Raw genomic sequence first — 17,734 nt, 5'->3', positions numbered from 1 at the left:
TATTCAAGAACACACAGGTTTCCATCATTAAAATACTATTTAAAAAACCACAACTGTTTATAAGCTTCATTTGTGGAAGAGCCTGGGGCATGAGAGGAATAAGTAGTTTATATTTGTGCAATCTCATGTCCTCGTGTAATTACCAGTTGGGACTTAAGCCAGTGGGTCTGTGCTTCTGCAACAGGTCTGGATTTGCAGGCCTATGTTAAGGGAAGTTGCTGGTGCTGGGGACTGTGAATTTCACCTCTTTAGTGTCGCCCTAAGATGGCACCCAGGTACTTCATTATGTTTCCTCAGGAGCTTGCTCTTAGGAGGAGGAGCTGGCTGAGCTGCACCCCCAAGCATAGGTAGGAGAGAATGGAATAGACTGCAATTCTAAAAGATGGCGACACTTAAATAATTTTACTCTGCTTTCATTTCCCCTGCCCTGTCAAGGTGGACAGTGCTGAAAATTAATCACAGCTGAGTCAGCTACTAGGTCCTTTAATATACAGTTATGTAAACTTGCAGTTTTATGAATTTTTGCCTTTTTTTCTTACTTCCAAATCCCTTATTTTTTCCTTTTAATTCTTTCTCTCTGTTATCCCTTCTGTTTTATTCTAAACTATGATATATGTGGCTCTCTAAACTGCTTTCAGTCCCTACACTTACAGTTCCCTTTCATAGCTCTGTATTTTAGTTTCATGCTACTCCTTTTGCCTATAATATTTTCACTGTCTTTTCCCCCCTTAATAACTTGTATATATTCTTCAAGGTTAAGCTCAGATACAATCAAATGAACTATATTCTGCCAAGATATATGCCCAACTTATAGAGAAATATTAGTTCTTGAATGAATGAAAGCATAAATGAAGCAAGTCTTTCCCCAGTTTTCTCCTTCCTGTGTCATCCCCAGAGCTCAAGAACATGAATCATATCTTAGTCTGTTAATATCCTATGAATATTAGTATGGGCTCCTTGCCCCTGGGTTAAATCCTGGCTCTACCCTCTAAATAGCTAGGCAAACTTGTTTTTTTCTTGTGGCTCAGTATCTTCACCCCTGCAGTTGTAATCGTGGCACTCTCTTGCATTAGATTATTGTAAGGACTTGATGAGATAACAAAGTGCCTAAAACAGCACCTGAGCACTCCAGAAAATAGTAGCTGTTATTATGAACTGAAGCTTATTTTTTTATATCACATTCACTGATTCATCAACTCTGAAATTTGTCCCCTCAAGTGTCTCTTAAAATTATAACCATTTCATGTTATCACAAGAAAGACTGCCCTAATGTGAGATAAGGTGAAAATTATGCTTTTTATTATATTTCACACAAAATAGTTACATCAGGTTGTCCAAATGCATTGGTGAATTAAAGCCTCCAACTCTTAAAATTTTTATACATATATCTATGCATTTATAAATACACACATATGTAAAAGATATATATTTTCTTCTAAAATAAAGTGCCCAAGTCTTGCTATATGGGGGCATAATTAGGAGAAAAAAGAATCATAAAGTTTTATCAGTTATAGACTGCATTTTCACAATATAAGAATCTGTTTTATGTACGTTTATTATGGTATAATGAACTTTAATCACCCTGTCTTTTTTGAATTCTCTTAATTGAATTAATTTATCCAAAATACAGGGTGGGGCAAGAGTAGGTATACAGTTGTGAGTATGCAAAACACAGAGTTTATTCTTGTATTATTATTTATTATTGTATTATTTTCCATATGAACAACTGTAAACCTACTTCTGCCCCACCCTGTATTACATGACTTCACGTAACCACCTTAATGAATCAGAGGCTAATTTTTCTTACTGTGTCTGGCATAGAGCCTTGGGATCCCCAACATAAGGGTAGTTTAGCTTAATTCTTAATTTTCCTGCTTTTCAGACTTGTTTTTCTGCTAAGATGATAGGCAGAGAGAGAAACGAATCAGACATCTCTAATTCTAAACCCTCTGTTAGGGTTTGATGAAAAGATTCCTAGTGTCTTGGTGGGAAAGGGGCTATTCAGTTCTGAACTGAGGGGTCCTGCTGCCTCTTATAAGGGAATCTTGTTGGAGTTACAGAGGAAGAATTAGGGTGCGATGATCAATAAAAAGGTCATTGAGAGAACCAACTCAAATTGAAATGGAATTCTCTATTCCACAATGGAAAACCTTGTGAGAACATGCTTGAATCTAGGAACAAAATAAGGGTTAAAGAAAAACTAGATAATTTAAGATAATTCAGAAAACCCTTGCTTCAAATAGGAACTAGGACGCTCCTTTCTGCTCCAATATTTTAGCTACTCTTCCTGCATTTGTACTGTATTTTCTATTATCTTGAACTTCTAAGGTGATCATTTGTAGACTTTGACAAGAAATGGAATTTTTAAAAAAGCCTTTGAAAAGAATTCAACCTACAGAAGCAAAGTGAAGATGCCTAAAAATAGCTTTATATGAACCCAGCCATTTCAGAATCTCTGGTGATTACATGTTGAAACTGCAATAAAGTGTACCTTATTCAAGCAGGGAAGGGAGTAACTCTCAGCACTGAAATTGCACAAAACACTCGATAACTTCTCAACATACAGGAAGCTGGGAACAAGGGGGGAGCTCAGACATTTCCCAGAGTCAGAACAAGGGCTGGAGTATTTTCTTTTATTTGGGGGAGGGGGGATATAAAAGGCAAAGGGGCAAGAAAGTGTTTCCAATGACCCGACCCACCTCGGTAGGGCCTTGGCAAGCATGGAGCCGCCTAACTACTGATTTTGGTGAGCATCTTGTTGATGGCCTGCTTGACGTGCGTGGTGGAGCTGCGTCGCCTTGTCTTGCCCTGGACCATCCTCCGGCGACGCACCTCTCGACACAGCTCGTAGAATATCTCCGTGATGTTCCCTTCCCCGGTGCAGGCGGAACACTCATAAAAAGCACACGCCAATTCCGTGGCCAGCTTCTCCCCTTCTTCTGTACTAACCTGTCTGGAGTGGTCCAAGTCAGCTTTGTTTCCCACCAAGATGAGAGTCACATTCTTGGGCTTTTTGATCTCGTCCAGAATGTTCTTAAGTGGCAGCATTTCCTCAAAACTTCCTCGGTCAGTGATGTCGTAGACCAGCACGAAGCCTTCCCCCCATCGCATGTGTCCTTCCCTCTGAATGGTGTCTTCCTGAAGGTGAGAAAAATGTATAGATGCTGCTGATGTTAGTAGTGATCCCTTAATTACTATTCCTTCTACTCGGTGTCTATAAAAGGTCTTGAAATTTTGCCTGTAGGAGCTTACCCTCTCAATCAGCTGGGAATAGAAGCGTTAATTCTCCATAGCAAGGTACTTCAGGGAACTAAGATTTTTCTGTCTGCATAGAACTTAACTTTCTGCTTCTAATTTTTCTTGCCACGTCATTACATCTTTAATCACAAGAACTATAAAGTATCATCTTGGTTGAGCATATTGCCCCTGAGGCTTTTCATCACAATTAAGGAATTAGCCAGCAGGTCACAAAGTGGACTTTCCCTCACCCCTTAGAGATCAGAATTTAGAGGCACAGTACTGTGAAATGGTTTTGATTTTGTGTGTTTGTTTTTTGTTTTATCTCTTCATTCTTCAGATTGTGGACAAATAGTCACCGGGGCAGAAACACTGAGTAACTGTATAGAGAGTTAAACTCACAGCCAGGGGCTTTTGGATTTTTTCTCCTCTACCTCAATAACCCCCCAAATATTATGCAGTCCCAGTAATGATAGAAACTCATTTGAAGTGGTTTTCAAAGGAGGTGATCACTCCTTCCTTGGAAGGGAGCCTGTGCGATTTGAAAATGCATTGCTCTCATGGTTCAAATGACTTCTGCAGGCATGTATTTCCCTGCTGCCTCTCTCTAGAATCAGTTCTGGGTAGCGGGACATAGGAAACAGGTGGCGATGAGAAAGAATACTTGCAAGAACAATTCTTGGATTCGATACTTTAATTCCAGTCTTCTTGGGGTCATAGGTCACTGATAAGCACCATGAAATCCTCCAGCTTCCCCATTCTCATTCCTAGTGGTCTTTCTTATCTTTGAGAACTAAACGTATCTGTGAACCCATTTGTAATCTCAGAACTGAATGACCTCAAAACGAATTTATATTAGTTTCTTTTTAAAATAAATTGTTATTGTTCGATGATTTGGCTCAAATTTTCAGTGAGATGTGATGAGGTCTAGAAAGAATATCACAGGAGAGATTCCTAAAATAAAATATTCTAAAAAAGGTTCTGAGGTCATATAAGTATGGAATATAATGTATACTAAATCCCTTAGGGAATCACCTTACTCATAAGTAAAATAAAGGCTCTGAGAACTTCTGTAGTAAAGATATCTGTTTAACTTTATTGGAGCATTTCAAACACTTTTAACCATGAAATTCTACTAATATCTTGTAATCTCCCAAAACATAGGTGAGTAATGTGAATGTTATGGTACTTTCAAAACCCCCTTGAAGTACTGGGTAATTTACATAAGGATGCATACACAGGCTGTCGCCAATATATTAATACATAAATACTTTACGTATTATGCATGAACTGTAGGAAAGTGTCTTTTGTTCATATTATGCACATCTGATTTTTATTTGATCCAGGAAATATTTTAGATGAACTCCTTACTCACCTGACCAGCAGTATCTAGTATCTCCATGGCGACAACTTCATCATCGATGGTTGCTTGGTGGCGGTAGGTTGATTCTGAGGGAATGAGCAGAAAAATATGAAAAGGTAAATAAGATCATGGTTTGATTAGACACTTAAAATTACAAATTCATCACAGGAGTACGCCTGTTGTGTAATATAAGGGAATGTGCACACTAGGCAGGGAAGCGTGGCTGTGCAAGAATGTGCCATCTTTATACTCTCAGAGCTCCCAGAAGTGACAGGTAACAGACTTGTAGGGTATAGAACGTGTGAGTCTCTTTGCCTCTTTGTTCATTTTATTCTCCTATGAGGCCAGCTTCCTGATGCCCTCTTCCTTCTAAACTGAGGCCACCACATCCTAAAATGAGAAAGCTATTCCCACGAAATGCATTCTACCTTGATACAAAAATCCAGTTTTTGAAAATCACTGTTAGCTACTGTTCCCGACAAGATGGCAGAGAGGCAGGAGCTGCTAATTTTTTCTAGACATCAACCCTAGAAATGTAATAGACATTAGAAGAAGGTGATGGTTCTCTATATAAAAAATGACCATGTAAGCTATGAGAAACCCTTGGGGGAGTACAAGGCGGTTGGACCCCAGTGTCTGGGGAACTGGTGAGAAAAGTAGAGGAGGGTCCGGCAGCAGAGGGGAGATGCAACAAAGCAGAGTCCTCTTGCTCATCTTGCCGACTCAAGGCAGCACCAGCTGGAGGGGGGTCCCTAAGACTTACTGGGGTGAGAAGTTAGCAGGTGCAAGAGCTTGGGGTGGCTCTGAATGTGCTCCTTACCACATGAAATGGAAACCAGGGGTTGAAATAATATCAGCTGGTGCTGCTCTGTATGAAAACTAGAACAGCTGAAATAAAGAACTCAACAAATGATTGAGTTGATGAAGGGCAGGCTGAAGAACTCTCCCAGAAGGTATCAGTAAGTGATAAGAAGGAAATATTGCAATAAAATATAAGAGATATAGATAAAAGAAATACACACGCTATTATCTCTTATAAAATGAACCTCAAAGAGAGAATTAAGCACATAAAGGGGTGAAAATATTTGAGGAATTGAGAGTTTCCCAGAATGAGAATTATTGAAAAACTTCCGAACAAAAGGACTAACAGGACAACGAGGAAAGAATTCCAGTATCTCAACACATTACAGAATAATGTAAGGATATTGATGACAAAGAGGAAAATTTTAACGGATCTAGAGGAAAAAAAGCACATCCCCTACAAAAAAAGGACATGACTCAGATGGACACCGTACTTCTCGCCAGCAAAACTGAATTCAAGATCCCAATGGAGTGAAGCAAAGCAACAAATCTACATGGAAACCAACCCAGAATTACAATTCTAGATAATACCAATATGTCAGGGAGGGGAGGAGGTGGGGGAAGAGACCAGAGGTAGGTTTCAATGTGCTTGTCTTATTCTGGAAGGTGGAATGATATAAAAAGAAAGAATAGAAAAGAGAGAGCTACATTTTCAACCTAAGTAATCAGAAGAGTAAAGCAGAACAAATCCAAGAAGATATGAGAAAAGAAGTACAAGAGAAAACAGCAGAAAAAAGTTAGATAAGCAGAGCAAAAACCAAAGCATGGCACTTGAAAAAATTAAAAAGAAAAGAGGTAGGAGGAGAGGTAAAAATCTGGCCACGCTACCTAGTAAATTAAGAGAGAAGGTGCAATTACACAAAATTTAGCACAAAAAGTGGAAGTAGCTACATACTCCGAAGAAATAAAATAAAATAATATAAACTGTATAACAAAAAATTTCAAACCTCGATTAAATTCTGGGAGAAAAAAAGCATAGATTGGAGCAGTAAAAAATAGAACACTTAACCAGGTCATAGCCAGAAACTATATTTAAATGTTAATTGTAGCTCTCTCCTAATCATAGAAAGCAATTGTATCCAACTGGCTTTATAGGAGATTTAAACATTAAACAAGTTCTAGAAAATAAAATAAGGATAGCTACCTAATCCCTTTTATGGGGCATTATGCTGACTCTCATAAGAAAAGAGGTGTTACAAGAGAAATAAGAGACAAAAGAAAATTGTAGGCTCATTTCATTCTTGAACATAGATTCAAAAATTCTAAATATTATTCAACTGAATCCAACAGTTGTAATAAAAAAGTGTATCATGATCGAGTTTATTTCAGGAATGCAAAGAGTGTTTAAAATCTATCAATGCAATTTAACGCATTAAAGGACTAAAGGGGGGAAAATCACACTGTTATCTCTATAGGTAGATCTAAAGCAAGATAAAATTTAAAATGTATGCATACACAAAAATGCTTTTTTCAAAAATATATATATATTAGCTAGCACACACTGCTTACCATTGTTGTAGGTGCTTTACTCCTACTAACTCATTTAATTCTCACAGCTATCTCATGACGTACGTGTTACTGTTAGCTCCATTTGACACCAGGCACAGCAGCACCAAGTAACTTGCTGAAGGCCACACAGTGGTAAGTGGTAGCGCTGAGATTGGAATCCAGGAAGACTGGCTTTAGAAATTTAGGCTTTTAACCACTATGCTAAGTTTCAAACATATTAGATTATATACCTATGGGAGAGAGGAGGGCAGTGGGGTCAGAAGAATAAAGCGAAATAAAGGTTTCAGTACACATGACCCAGTGCCAGGACCAGAGCAGTACGATTAACTTAAGTATTAATTTAATTAGCTCAATTATTCGCATCTCAACTACCCAGATCACTCAGCAATGAACAAACGAAATAAACCTAGGAGTTTCTTTCCCATCAGCGTAGCCGGTAAGCCGGTACTTTTAGATTTTTCCCTACTTATTTCATGTTTCTGCCTTTCATTCCTCCGTCTCATCAACTCTTTTAGTTCTTTCTTGACCACAGTTTTACGTTACTTTGCTGTAAATATAATCTACTCAAAACACAAACTGCAGAAAGGAGGCCCAGCTAAGCAGCAGAACCTGCCACCAGCCCTGCGTAATGACTGTTGTCCCGGGCGGCACATGGCTGACGTCTTCTCTGAAGATGAAACTTTAAAAACGAGATTATGTTCAATATATTTTAATGAGTGCATTTTACACTGCCGTCATTCTCCTAGAACGTGTAACCCATACACGGTTTGTCCGATGCTCAGTTCTGGAACATTCCACCCCCTACTCCTTCAGTGAGGCGGAGATGACTGCTTTGTGTGGCCCCAGCATGCGCCTGCAGCACCGGCTCCTGCGTCAGGGGCTCTCACTGATCTCCTTTTGCGTCCCTGAGCTCCAGCTGGGGGAGGCCCGGGGGGCAGCCCACGGCCCGGTCCCCCCTTTCTGTTTTCCCCACTGTTCCCCGTGACCTTTGCGCCGCCTTCCCTCCTACAGGGGCTGGCATCAGCTCTGGGGCCTGCAAAACAGCTCTGGGCTCTATTCCATCCCTTTGCACCAAAAGTCCGACAGACAGGGCCATTTTTCTCCGCAGCTTCCACGATAAATAGGATATGAATTTCCACCGCAGGGCCCCGCAGCGGGGGACAGAGGATAATGAAAACTGTACGAAGTTGCGCGCCTCTCCGGCTGTTAGCAGCCGAAACGCAAATGATGAAACGCAGGAAACGAGGGACTGTCTGCCACGGGCGAGCCGGGGGCCAGCGCCGCATGCACACTGAGCGCCGCTCTCGGGCGTCCTGAGCAGTTCTCCTTTGGCCTCTTCGCTCCTTCCTGCCCTCCCCTGACTGCAGCGTGCAGCAGCGGAAGAGCTGCCCACGGAGGAAAAACGTTGCACATCCAGGCATTAGCTTTTCTACAGATAATTCTGAAAAAATGGATTAGGTACTTTTTCGAACTAACCTCTGCTGTTCATTTTAGAACATTAAAGAAAATGTGTGTGGGAGGGTAGAAAACACTTTTCATTCTGCTCAGACTAACAGAAAATGACGTTTTGAGTCTTTTTCTATGGGGGATGATTGTTTAAGAGATATTTCTAAATGAACCAAAATGTTGTACACCGTAAGACCAATATTAGTTTTAATATGGAATTAGGCATTTTAGAAATTACTTCTGGATCACACTGTATATTAGAGATACATGTTTTAAACTCTACATTCAGTAACATTTTTATAAATAGAAGTATAACATACTCTAAGAGAAATTGATGCTTAATGGGATGTTGTGTGTGATTAATCCTTTCACTAATTTAGCTTTTTTGGTAAATTTTAACATATTACTATGGACCATTGTCCAATACAGTGACAGCAACAGTTAGTAACATTGATTTGTGCTGGAGTGGAAATTGTACTGACTTGAGTTCTATTGCTGGTCTAACCACAAACTAGCCACCTAATTGTGGATAAATTCACGTGGTTGGACTGGTTTTCTTATTTGTTAAATGCCGATCTCAAAGTTCCTTCCTGTGCCAAGATTAAATGTGCCAATATTAAAGAACTATTCCATAGTTCTTCGAGTTGGGTAAGTATTTCTGCTTTAGTATTCAGTTGAGAGCTTTGTTCTGGGTGTGTGCCTCTCTTTGTGTGAGCCTTTCCAAGCACAGGGAACTGTGTGAAACACAAGCAGGAAGAACCAATCACAAAACAAAATCATCTTGGGTTTAGCATGTCTCTCAACTCCTACCCTCATACTTGTCTGAGTTTTTACTAACCAGATAGACACCAGGATCCATTCAAACACAGAGCAGGGCGCCTCAATGGGGCAGAAGTGGTGGTCAGTGCTGAAATGCAATCTCTCCAAATGCCCCGACACACACACACACACACACACACACACACGCGCGCGCACACACATGATCTAAGTTTTTATCTGTATTCTCTGCCATGTTCAGCATTTTTAGAGGGTGATATGACTCTCAGAGAGATTCAGTTCTCTTCTGGGATCTAATCAGAACATGGATCCTATTGTTTTGCAACCAGAAAATTGCTGCTAACACTATCAAGAAGTTTTTCTGATTAGATGCTCTAAGTCTGCAGTGGTGATTTTCAAATGCTATATGTTGACCAGCTCTGGCCTTTGACAAAGATTTTGCTGATCCACAAAGAAATGAGAAAAATTTAAGGAAAACTATAATTGTTCAATGTAAATAAATGATTGAACAGTTTTCTTAGATTATTATATCCTTCAAAACTCCTGAATGCTAAAATTATTTCCTTCTTTTATGAAATGCAAGTGCCTATCAAGGGAACAAGTTTAGTTCTTCCTTACCCTCTGCCCTTGTTTATATCCCTAATTGTAATTCTTCTGATATCCCCTCTCTATCAAAAATAAACAAAAACAAACACCAAAACAAAAGCAAAAACAAAAACATTGGATCCTGGAATCTAAAAGATTGGGAATCACTTGCTACTGTAGCAGCAAACATTTCCTTCATAGAATTATTTCAGAGCAGTAAATATTCCATTTCTTGTTAATATGTTGAGTGGTGTTCATGGTCTTTAGCCTGTCCTGGAGCAATAATTCTGTTACAGGCTGAAAAACCTGCCCCATATTTCTAAGGAAGGCACTGAATTTGGAATTCGAGACTATTTTTTGTAAATATCCCACTTTGCTCTTTTAAAATTTTATTTTTCAATTACAGTTTACATTCAATATTAGTTTTAGGTGTACTGCATGGTGGTTAGACAATTATATAATTTTCAAAGTGATCCCCCTGATAATTCGAGTACCCACCTTTGCTTTTTAATGTAGCCTTCCCTTTTGGTGGTGGATTTGAAACTCTATGACAGTGTGAAGGTTAGTCCAGGAAATGCCAGCTGCTCTTGATCAAATGGATTGGGAACTCCTCTAGGCTAGAACACTTCTCAGATGTGTGTACAAACACACACACACACACACACACACACACACACACACACACACACACTTTCCATCAGGAGTTAATGAAACCTCACCTGGGAGTGAGTCATATAACAGATATTCTTGAAATCTGAACAACTCTCCTGTTGCTTAGCAGCTGCGGCCCTTTCAGAGCAGTACAGTACAAGGTCACTCAATAAAGTTTCATTATTCTTAGTGAAGGAAGCCTGCATTACAGATAACTGATGCAGGCAGAATTCTATTAATAGTAGTTATTTTTCAGAATGAATGAAACAGAAGCAAAAGGAAAAATGATTCACCTAAGAAATTACAAATAGTAACATTAATTACTGGGACATATACAGAGAGAGTTAAAAATTTTTATGAGATCATTTTTATAAGCTTCATCTTTTGTTAAGATGTATTGGTATAACTAAATAAAATCAGTGTTTTTCTAGTGAGCTCCTGTAAATCATTAAGAGTCTCAGGGACTTTGTAAAGCTTATACAAGTAATAAAAATATAAGAAGAGAGTAAGTACTTAGGTGGAACAACAATAGATAATGAATGATTTTTTTAAACCAAATGCATTTTTAGATCCAAATACATCATCTTAAGATTAGATTGTGGCGATATTAAAAACATATTAAAAATTATTGATGTTGGAAAACAATTTACTTAAAAGCAAAGACAGAGAAGTAAAGTTCTCTTAGATTAAAAAAATTGAATATCATAAAGATGTGAATCTTCTCAAAGTAATTTATAGTTTTAATGTAATTCTAATCAAAATGATGTCATGTTATGACAGAGTTTTAAAAATTGACCTGGAAAAATAAACTGGAGATAGTAGCCAAGATAACACTGAAAAAAGCAAAGAAGGAAGACTTTCTCTAAAGAGCACAGTGTTATCAAGAGAGTGGTACTGGTGTAGGATTGAAAAGCATGTCTAGAGCCACATCCTGGAGCAAACTATCTTGTATACCTGTGTCTGCAGGTTCTGCACCCATAGATTCAACCAACTGTGGGTCAAAAATACTTGAAAAAAAAAGTTGTGTGCTGCTAACATGTACAATATATTTAGGTCTGCCACAGCTGGGTCTGTATTGAATACATATAGATTTCTTTTCTTGTCATTATTCCCTAAATGATACAGCGTAACAACTATTACATTGTATTAGTATTACAAGTAACCTAGAAATAAAATACATGGGAGGATGTGTAGGTTATACGCCACTATTCTGTCATTTTACGCAAGGGAACCAACCCCTCACCCATAACCAAGGATGACTGACTGTATAAAAGGCAGCCCTGAAAGTAGGGGGAAAGGTGGGGACTGTTTAGTAAAGAATGGGAGAAAAACTAGTCAGCTATTTGGGAAAAATGGTAGGCCTTCACCTTGTACTCCTCACTAAAACAAGTTCCAGATAGATTAGAACGTTAAAAGTAAACCAACAATACAATCACTCTGTCCCCACCTGTTCAATTTCCCTTCCCAGTACCGATCGCTATTGACATACGCTTATTCCGTTATTGACTCTTCTTTCCCTACTAGACAAGAAATTCAAAAAAACCCGAGGCTCTCTTTTGCTGCCTATTGATTTATCCTCAGCACCTAGAATAATCTGACATACAAGAGGCATTTAACAAACATTTGTTGAATGAATGTGTAAAGCAATGAAAGAAGGCACAGGGGAGAGGAAGTTCCCTTTTAAACTGAACATTTGTAGCAAAACAACACAACACAAGACAAAAAACCCCCACCCCACCCCGCTCCAAAACAAAAGCACCCAGGAATCACCTCTGCCCATTTCACCACCTGGTAAGGCCAGTGGGCCTGGGCCACCGGGCCCGGCAGTGAGATAATGTGTGTCTTTCCCTCTTCCTCTGGATTTCAAAGTTGTTGCCTTTAGGAGACCAACTGGGGTCCTGAAGCATAACAACCAAAAACTCAAAGGCTTCATTCAGAGTAAGACCTGAAGCTTAACTTAGAGTCTCTGGATTTTTAGCATTATTTTGAAGATAACTAAATATACTTAAAAGAAAGACTCTGTCTTGGACTATGAAAAATACATGTGATAACCACTTCATACATCAACATTATTGCTATTTTCGAGATACATATATCAATTGTTGCTGCTGCTTTTGTATTTTTTAAATAGGCTTAAAGCAGATTCATTGGAGATAGGAGGGGAAGGAACACAATTTATTTATTCGTTTTCCCCAAATCAGTATTCATGTTTTCTTTTACGGCGACCCCCTCCTCAGCATCCCATTCTACCCCACCTCGAAGCAGCCATGCCCGCTGCGGCCTCTCCACCAGGAGCGACGCTCTTAATGGAAGAGCATCACTTGCACCGGATTTCTCCATCTAGGCATTAAAGTCCCGCAGCGCTCTGAGCGCACACAGCATGCAGCACACGCCTGCCTTCTCGGAGGAATTTTTGCATGATTCAATACAGCACTTCCGACATAGGGGCAAGGTACTTAAAAATGTTGCAACAGAAAATGTCATTCTCTCTTTGGGGTCATAAACTTTGACTGGCGCATAGGAGGAAAGGAAGTTTGACCTACCAAGGGTGGGATCGTACTCCCAGATGAACCGCTTGGTCAGAAATCTCACTACAAGAGCTGTGGAGAAGAAGAGCAACATTTCAAACACATTTGTTAATTTTCTTACAGTTTTTATTCCTGCAAGCAAAAGAAACAGCCCATCAAACCATATGTATTTTCTATTTCCTTGGTATACAAACCCGATACATTTATTTATGATTATTCAAATACTTTTTCAATTTTATACTGTGGCCTAAAACCTGGGGTGATGTTTTGCTGGGTTTATTGTGATTTAATCAACAGCTTAGATTTGTTTGTTTTTTTAAGTCACAGGGTTAAAAACAAATAAAAAACATCACAATGTGAAAATGCTCACATGTAAAATTTTTAGCCGAACAATGAATTCACACATGAAGCATCACAGTATAGGTGTCTAAGGTTTGAATACTGATCATGATTGATAAATGCGAGTCTAAAACGTGATATAATTTTTCCTGTAATGAAAAGACCACTAGCTGGTTATTTATATTATAAAATATATTCCAAATTAAGGGTTTTGTTAGTGACTCATTAAAGCTCATCAATAGTAATGCTGCTGAAATACAGAAAGTCAGGGTGAGGATCTGGAACTGTTCCAAGCACTTCACTTGCATGATCTCCCAACGCTCACTTCATCCTTCGGAGGCAAGTACTAGGATTGATCCCATCTTTCAGGTAAAAAAACTGAGGCTCTGAGAGTTTAATTTAACTGAGCTCACCTAGCTAGTTAGTGGCTGAGTCAGGATTTTCACCCAAGAAGTCTGTTTCCAAAGCCTGTAATTTATCCATTGTGTTAAAATGAATTTAAATCCTAGGCCATCTGGATAATATTTAACTAGAAGATGAGTTGGAGAAAGAGAAGTATTGAGATATGTGGACTCTATTGTCTTTAAAAGTGGACGGGAAACATGCTGAACTTTTATTTATACTTGCATTTTACATGAAAACAGTGGTTTTTAAAGTTTTTAAGAAAATTTTTTGGAGAGCAGTGTCATAGACACTTTAAAAATGCAGTGAAAGCTCTGGACCCCTTCCCTGGAAAAATTGATATGCACACAGTTTCAGCAACTCACGAGCCCTCTGAAGACCCTGGGTGGTCTTCCTGGGATCCCACTGACCCTCACAAAAGAATCAATGTCTGTCATATTTTATACTTTAAAATATATTTATTATTTGGGTATTTTTATTTTTATGGAAATGCCTTGTATGTAATAGTCTAAAGATACCCCTTAAAAAAATAAGACTAGCTAGTTGAAAGTTACTGTCAACCTTTCCTTTATCTATTGCTTGTGTTAGAATCAACAGGTCTATACCTACAACCATCGTGTCTTATATGAGAGATCACAGTACAAATTGCAAGGAACCTCATAAAACAGACCACAAGCATATGTGGCTCGGCTGGAGACTAAAAGTAGCAATTTGTTTCTAATTACAGAGTGTAAGGCTGGATTTGAGCCAAAATTTTTGCAGTGCCTAAAGTAGCAGGCCACTGACCCCTCAATGCTTCCCACAGTGCGCGCACTGCCCTTTTATCTTCAGTTTGCAGCCTGTCACTCGTCACTCTCTTGAGACTGAGTCCTTTTATTTGCATGTAAGAAGTAAGCACCAGACAGATATTTTTCCGTTTCTATTTTTTTCCAGCTGTTGAATAAGAGTTTATTCATATGTTTTTTTAAAAGGATGGATGTTGAATATCAAATACATATGTCATTTAGAGTCTGTTGGATACATTGAAGAGAGTAAAATAGACACTCTTATTTTAAAATGTCAACATTTACAAGACATCAGAATTTTACACTCTTTGTAGTTATTTAATAAATTCACAAGAAAAAAAAATTAGATATAAAGTAAAAAATACGCAAGAGGTAAGGTAGTTTTCCAAAATGTTTTTAGTGACATGCAAGTAAAAAATAAAATAAAAAAATTAAAGGCTGATTAATTAGTCTTATTACTGATCTTTTTTTTTTAATTAAATTTATTGGGGTGACTGTTGGCTCACAAAACCATACAGGTTTTAAGTGTACAACTCAATAAATCATCATCTGCACACTGCATTGTGCACCTGTCACCCCAAGCAAAGTCTCTATCGGTCCCCAGTTTCCTCTCCTTTGCCCATCTTTAACTAGTTCCCACCTCCCTTTCTCTCTGGCTAAACGCACACAGTTGTGTGTGTCTATGTGTTATATAAATATGTTTTATGTAGCTCAGTGGTAGAGCCCTTGCTTTGTATGTATGAGGCCCTGAGTTCATGCCCCAGCATCTCCAGGAGGGTCCTTTTTCTGTTTTTAAATCAGCAGCATCGGTAAACATAACTGCTTGCAGTAGTCAAAGAGTTTCATCTTTTGTTAGAATATGTAGTTTTAACTCTAAAGCTTGCAACCTAGAAAAATGCATTTATCTGGCATCTTTAAGCAATGCTTTATTAAAATAACATTGGAAGTACCCCATTTGCAGGACTATTAAAACTTTAATCATTTCTCAAAGAAATGCTTCTATAATGTATTAGACACTCCATTGCCTTTCACAACTGAGAATACTGAACAGAACTGAATCATTTTTAAATGTCTGGATCTCAGTTAGGAACCTTGATTAGTGCCCTGTGCAGTTATGTGGCAATACTTTCAGGAGCTGTAGAGTGGTTGAGGCAAAATAACTCTAGAGTGCTAGGGCTCTGAGTAGTTTTAGTTATATTTGTGTATATATTTATATATATGCATATTTTAAAAATATATGTAAATATAAAGTTTTTCCTTCCTCAAATACCGTTTTCTCTTTTTGCCACAGTCACTGAGATTATCTCTAATAACCTATCTATTCCTCTACTTGTTACTTTTATTATTCCAGAGACTGATAAGCCATATTAACAATAACTAACTTGTTAGAATTTTGTCTAATATTGGAGTAAATTAGCTCTGGGGTTTCATCCTAAGGAACTTGTTTTGTGGATATGAACACGATTCTGGTACACCTTTTGAGATACGGCATTTGTCGCTGATAAGTGGTTCCTGCTGACTTCTGGATTATTGGCTCAGTTTAGACAGCCCCCTTCCAGCAGGGTAGTGTTGCTGGGCTTAACGTTTTTAATATTCTTTTTTAAGAGACACACATCATTATTTGATGGTTGCTTTAACAAGAGAATCATACATTTGTTTAAAAATTCGATCTATTTCAAGTGCATTAAAAACCATAAAAACCACTTGGAAAAAATTGATGTCATATGTTTCTTCTTTGAAGATGTGTTTTTATCTCTCTCACACAGATATAGGTGCTCGAGGAACACCGCGCAGGCCAGTGTGGCTAAGACAGAGGGCACGGCCACTGCAGCGGGAGGCGAGGTCACCGCCTGCCCCTCTCGCAGCCAGGCCCTCCAGATGCACTGCTACTCCTCCCACCACTATAATAACAATAGTAATAATAATGAAAGCAACTGGAATGCTTATTTATTATTGTTCTTTTACTTGATTCCTTCTTTAGATTGTATATTCTACGAAGGCACGAAATTTGTTTTACTCATCACTGTTTTCTAGTGTCTATCTAGAAGAGTGCCTGTCTGGCACACAGGGGACTAAAAAAGATTTGCTAAATAGATGAAAAAGATATGTCAATCCAAGTCACAGCTTACTCTCTGTGACGTTACATAATAAACAGGCACTGAGAGAATCAGCAGAAAAATTAACACAACAGAACTCACAGCAGACCCATGCCATCATTCTATTACCTTTTCTTAAAAGGTTACAAAAATATATAATCTGAAATGCCTTGGCTGTTTCATTATTCTTATATAAATTATACTTCTATAGTATATTAAAATAGTTATTATAAACTTGATCTAATTTTCTTTTGAATGCCCTGCCCCTTCCATCCCCACTATTCTGAGCAAGGTTTTGTTTTGAAATAAAATGGTGGTATTGACACCCTTTACTTCCCCAAGGAGTCTAATATAAACTGGAGTTGCTCCAGAAGTTTTAAGATTTAACATATTTGATGGGTTACAGTTAAGTCTCTGTATTCTGAACTACCTGGTTTTCTTTCCATAGCCTTGAAAACCCAAACCTTTTCACTAAATAAGTCAAGCATGTCTAATGGTAAATCTAGAGAAGAACATTTTCTTCATTTTGCCTAATTTATAACCTACTTGGATAATTCTTCCTCAAATGTGGTTTATTTTTGGTATTACTGGCACTGAATTTCATTGCTATCAGTAAAAGCCAGCTTCTAAAAAAAATGGAAAATTCACTAAGTAGAATTTAATCCATGGAAATATTCTCGCAAGTGACATCAATATAATAATTCAATAAAATAATATTCTATTTATAAGCAAGAGCTAAAAAACAAGATTTCTACAGTAAAAGGAGGCATGCTATTTTCTAAAGGTTAACAGGTCTGGACTAGTTATTCAAAATACTTCCTGATGTCATTATCAAGAAGAGGCAGACACCAGAAGCACCAGAATAATATTTTTAAATAAAAAGTTACTGGATATGATCTGTAAAATAAATCAACTTTTAGAAAGACATGAACTTTTCAAGGTAAATTAAAACTAACACACACAGTATTCGTACTAAAAATTTTGAGAGATATACTTAAGAGAAATTCAGAATGACTTTCAAATGTTACTTTTTAGACTCGTCTTCTAAAAAAAATCCTGTTATTTCATTATTTTCCATTTATACAATTCACAAATGATCTGATTAACAACATATTCATTTATATTCCCATATGTCTTACAAATTGTGAATGATCT

General features: G+C 38.0%; 1 protein-coding gene across 1 annotated transcript in view; it reads right to left on the bottom strand.

Annotated features, from left to right (window-relative positions):
* Window positions 1-1,739: 1,739 nt before the first annotated feature.
* The window catches only part of RERG (RAS like estrogen regulated growth inhibitor), a 92,625-nt gene continuing 76,630 nt past the window's right edge, over window positions 1,740-17,734 (bottom strand). The window contains exons 3-5 of the mRNA XM_087813945.1: window positions 12,973-13,029; window positions 4,613-4,686; window positions 1,740-3,138 (exon numbers count right to left, since the gene is read on the bottom strand). Coding sequence (XP_087670071.1) covers window positions 2,731-3,138; window positions 4,613-4,686; window positions 12,973-13,029 — 539 coding nt within the window. The 3' untranslated portion in view covers window positions 1,740-2,730. The remainder of the gene's footprint in view (window positions 3,139-4,612; window positions 4,687-12,972; window positions 13,030-17,734) is intronic.

The sequence above is a fragment of the Miniopterus natalensis genome, chromosome 2 (genome assembly GCF_054644295.1).
Source record: "Miniopterus natalensis isolate mMinNat1 chromosome 2, mMinNat1.hap1, whole genome shotgun sequence".
NCBI lineage: Eukaryota > Metazoa > Chordata > Mammalia > Chiroptera > Miniopteridae > Miniopterus > Miniopterus natalensis.
This window is presented reverse-complemented; position numbering and strand designations above follow the sequence as displayed.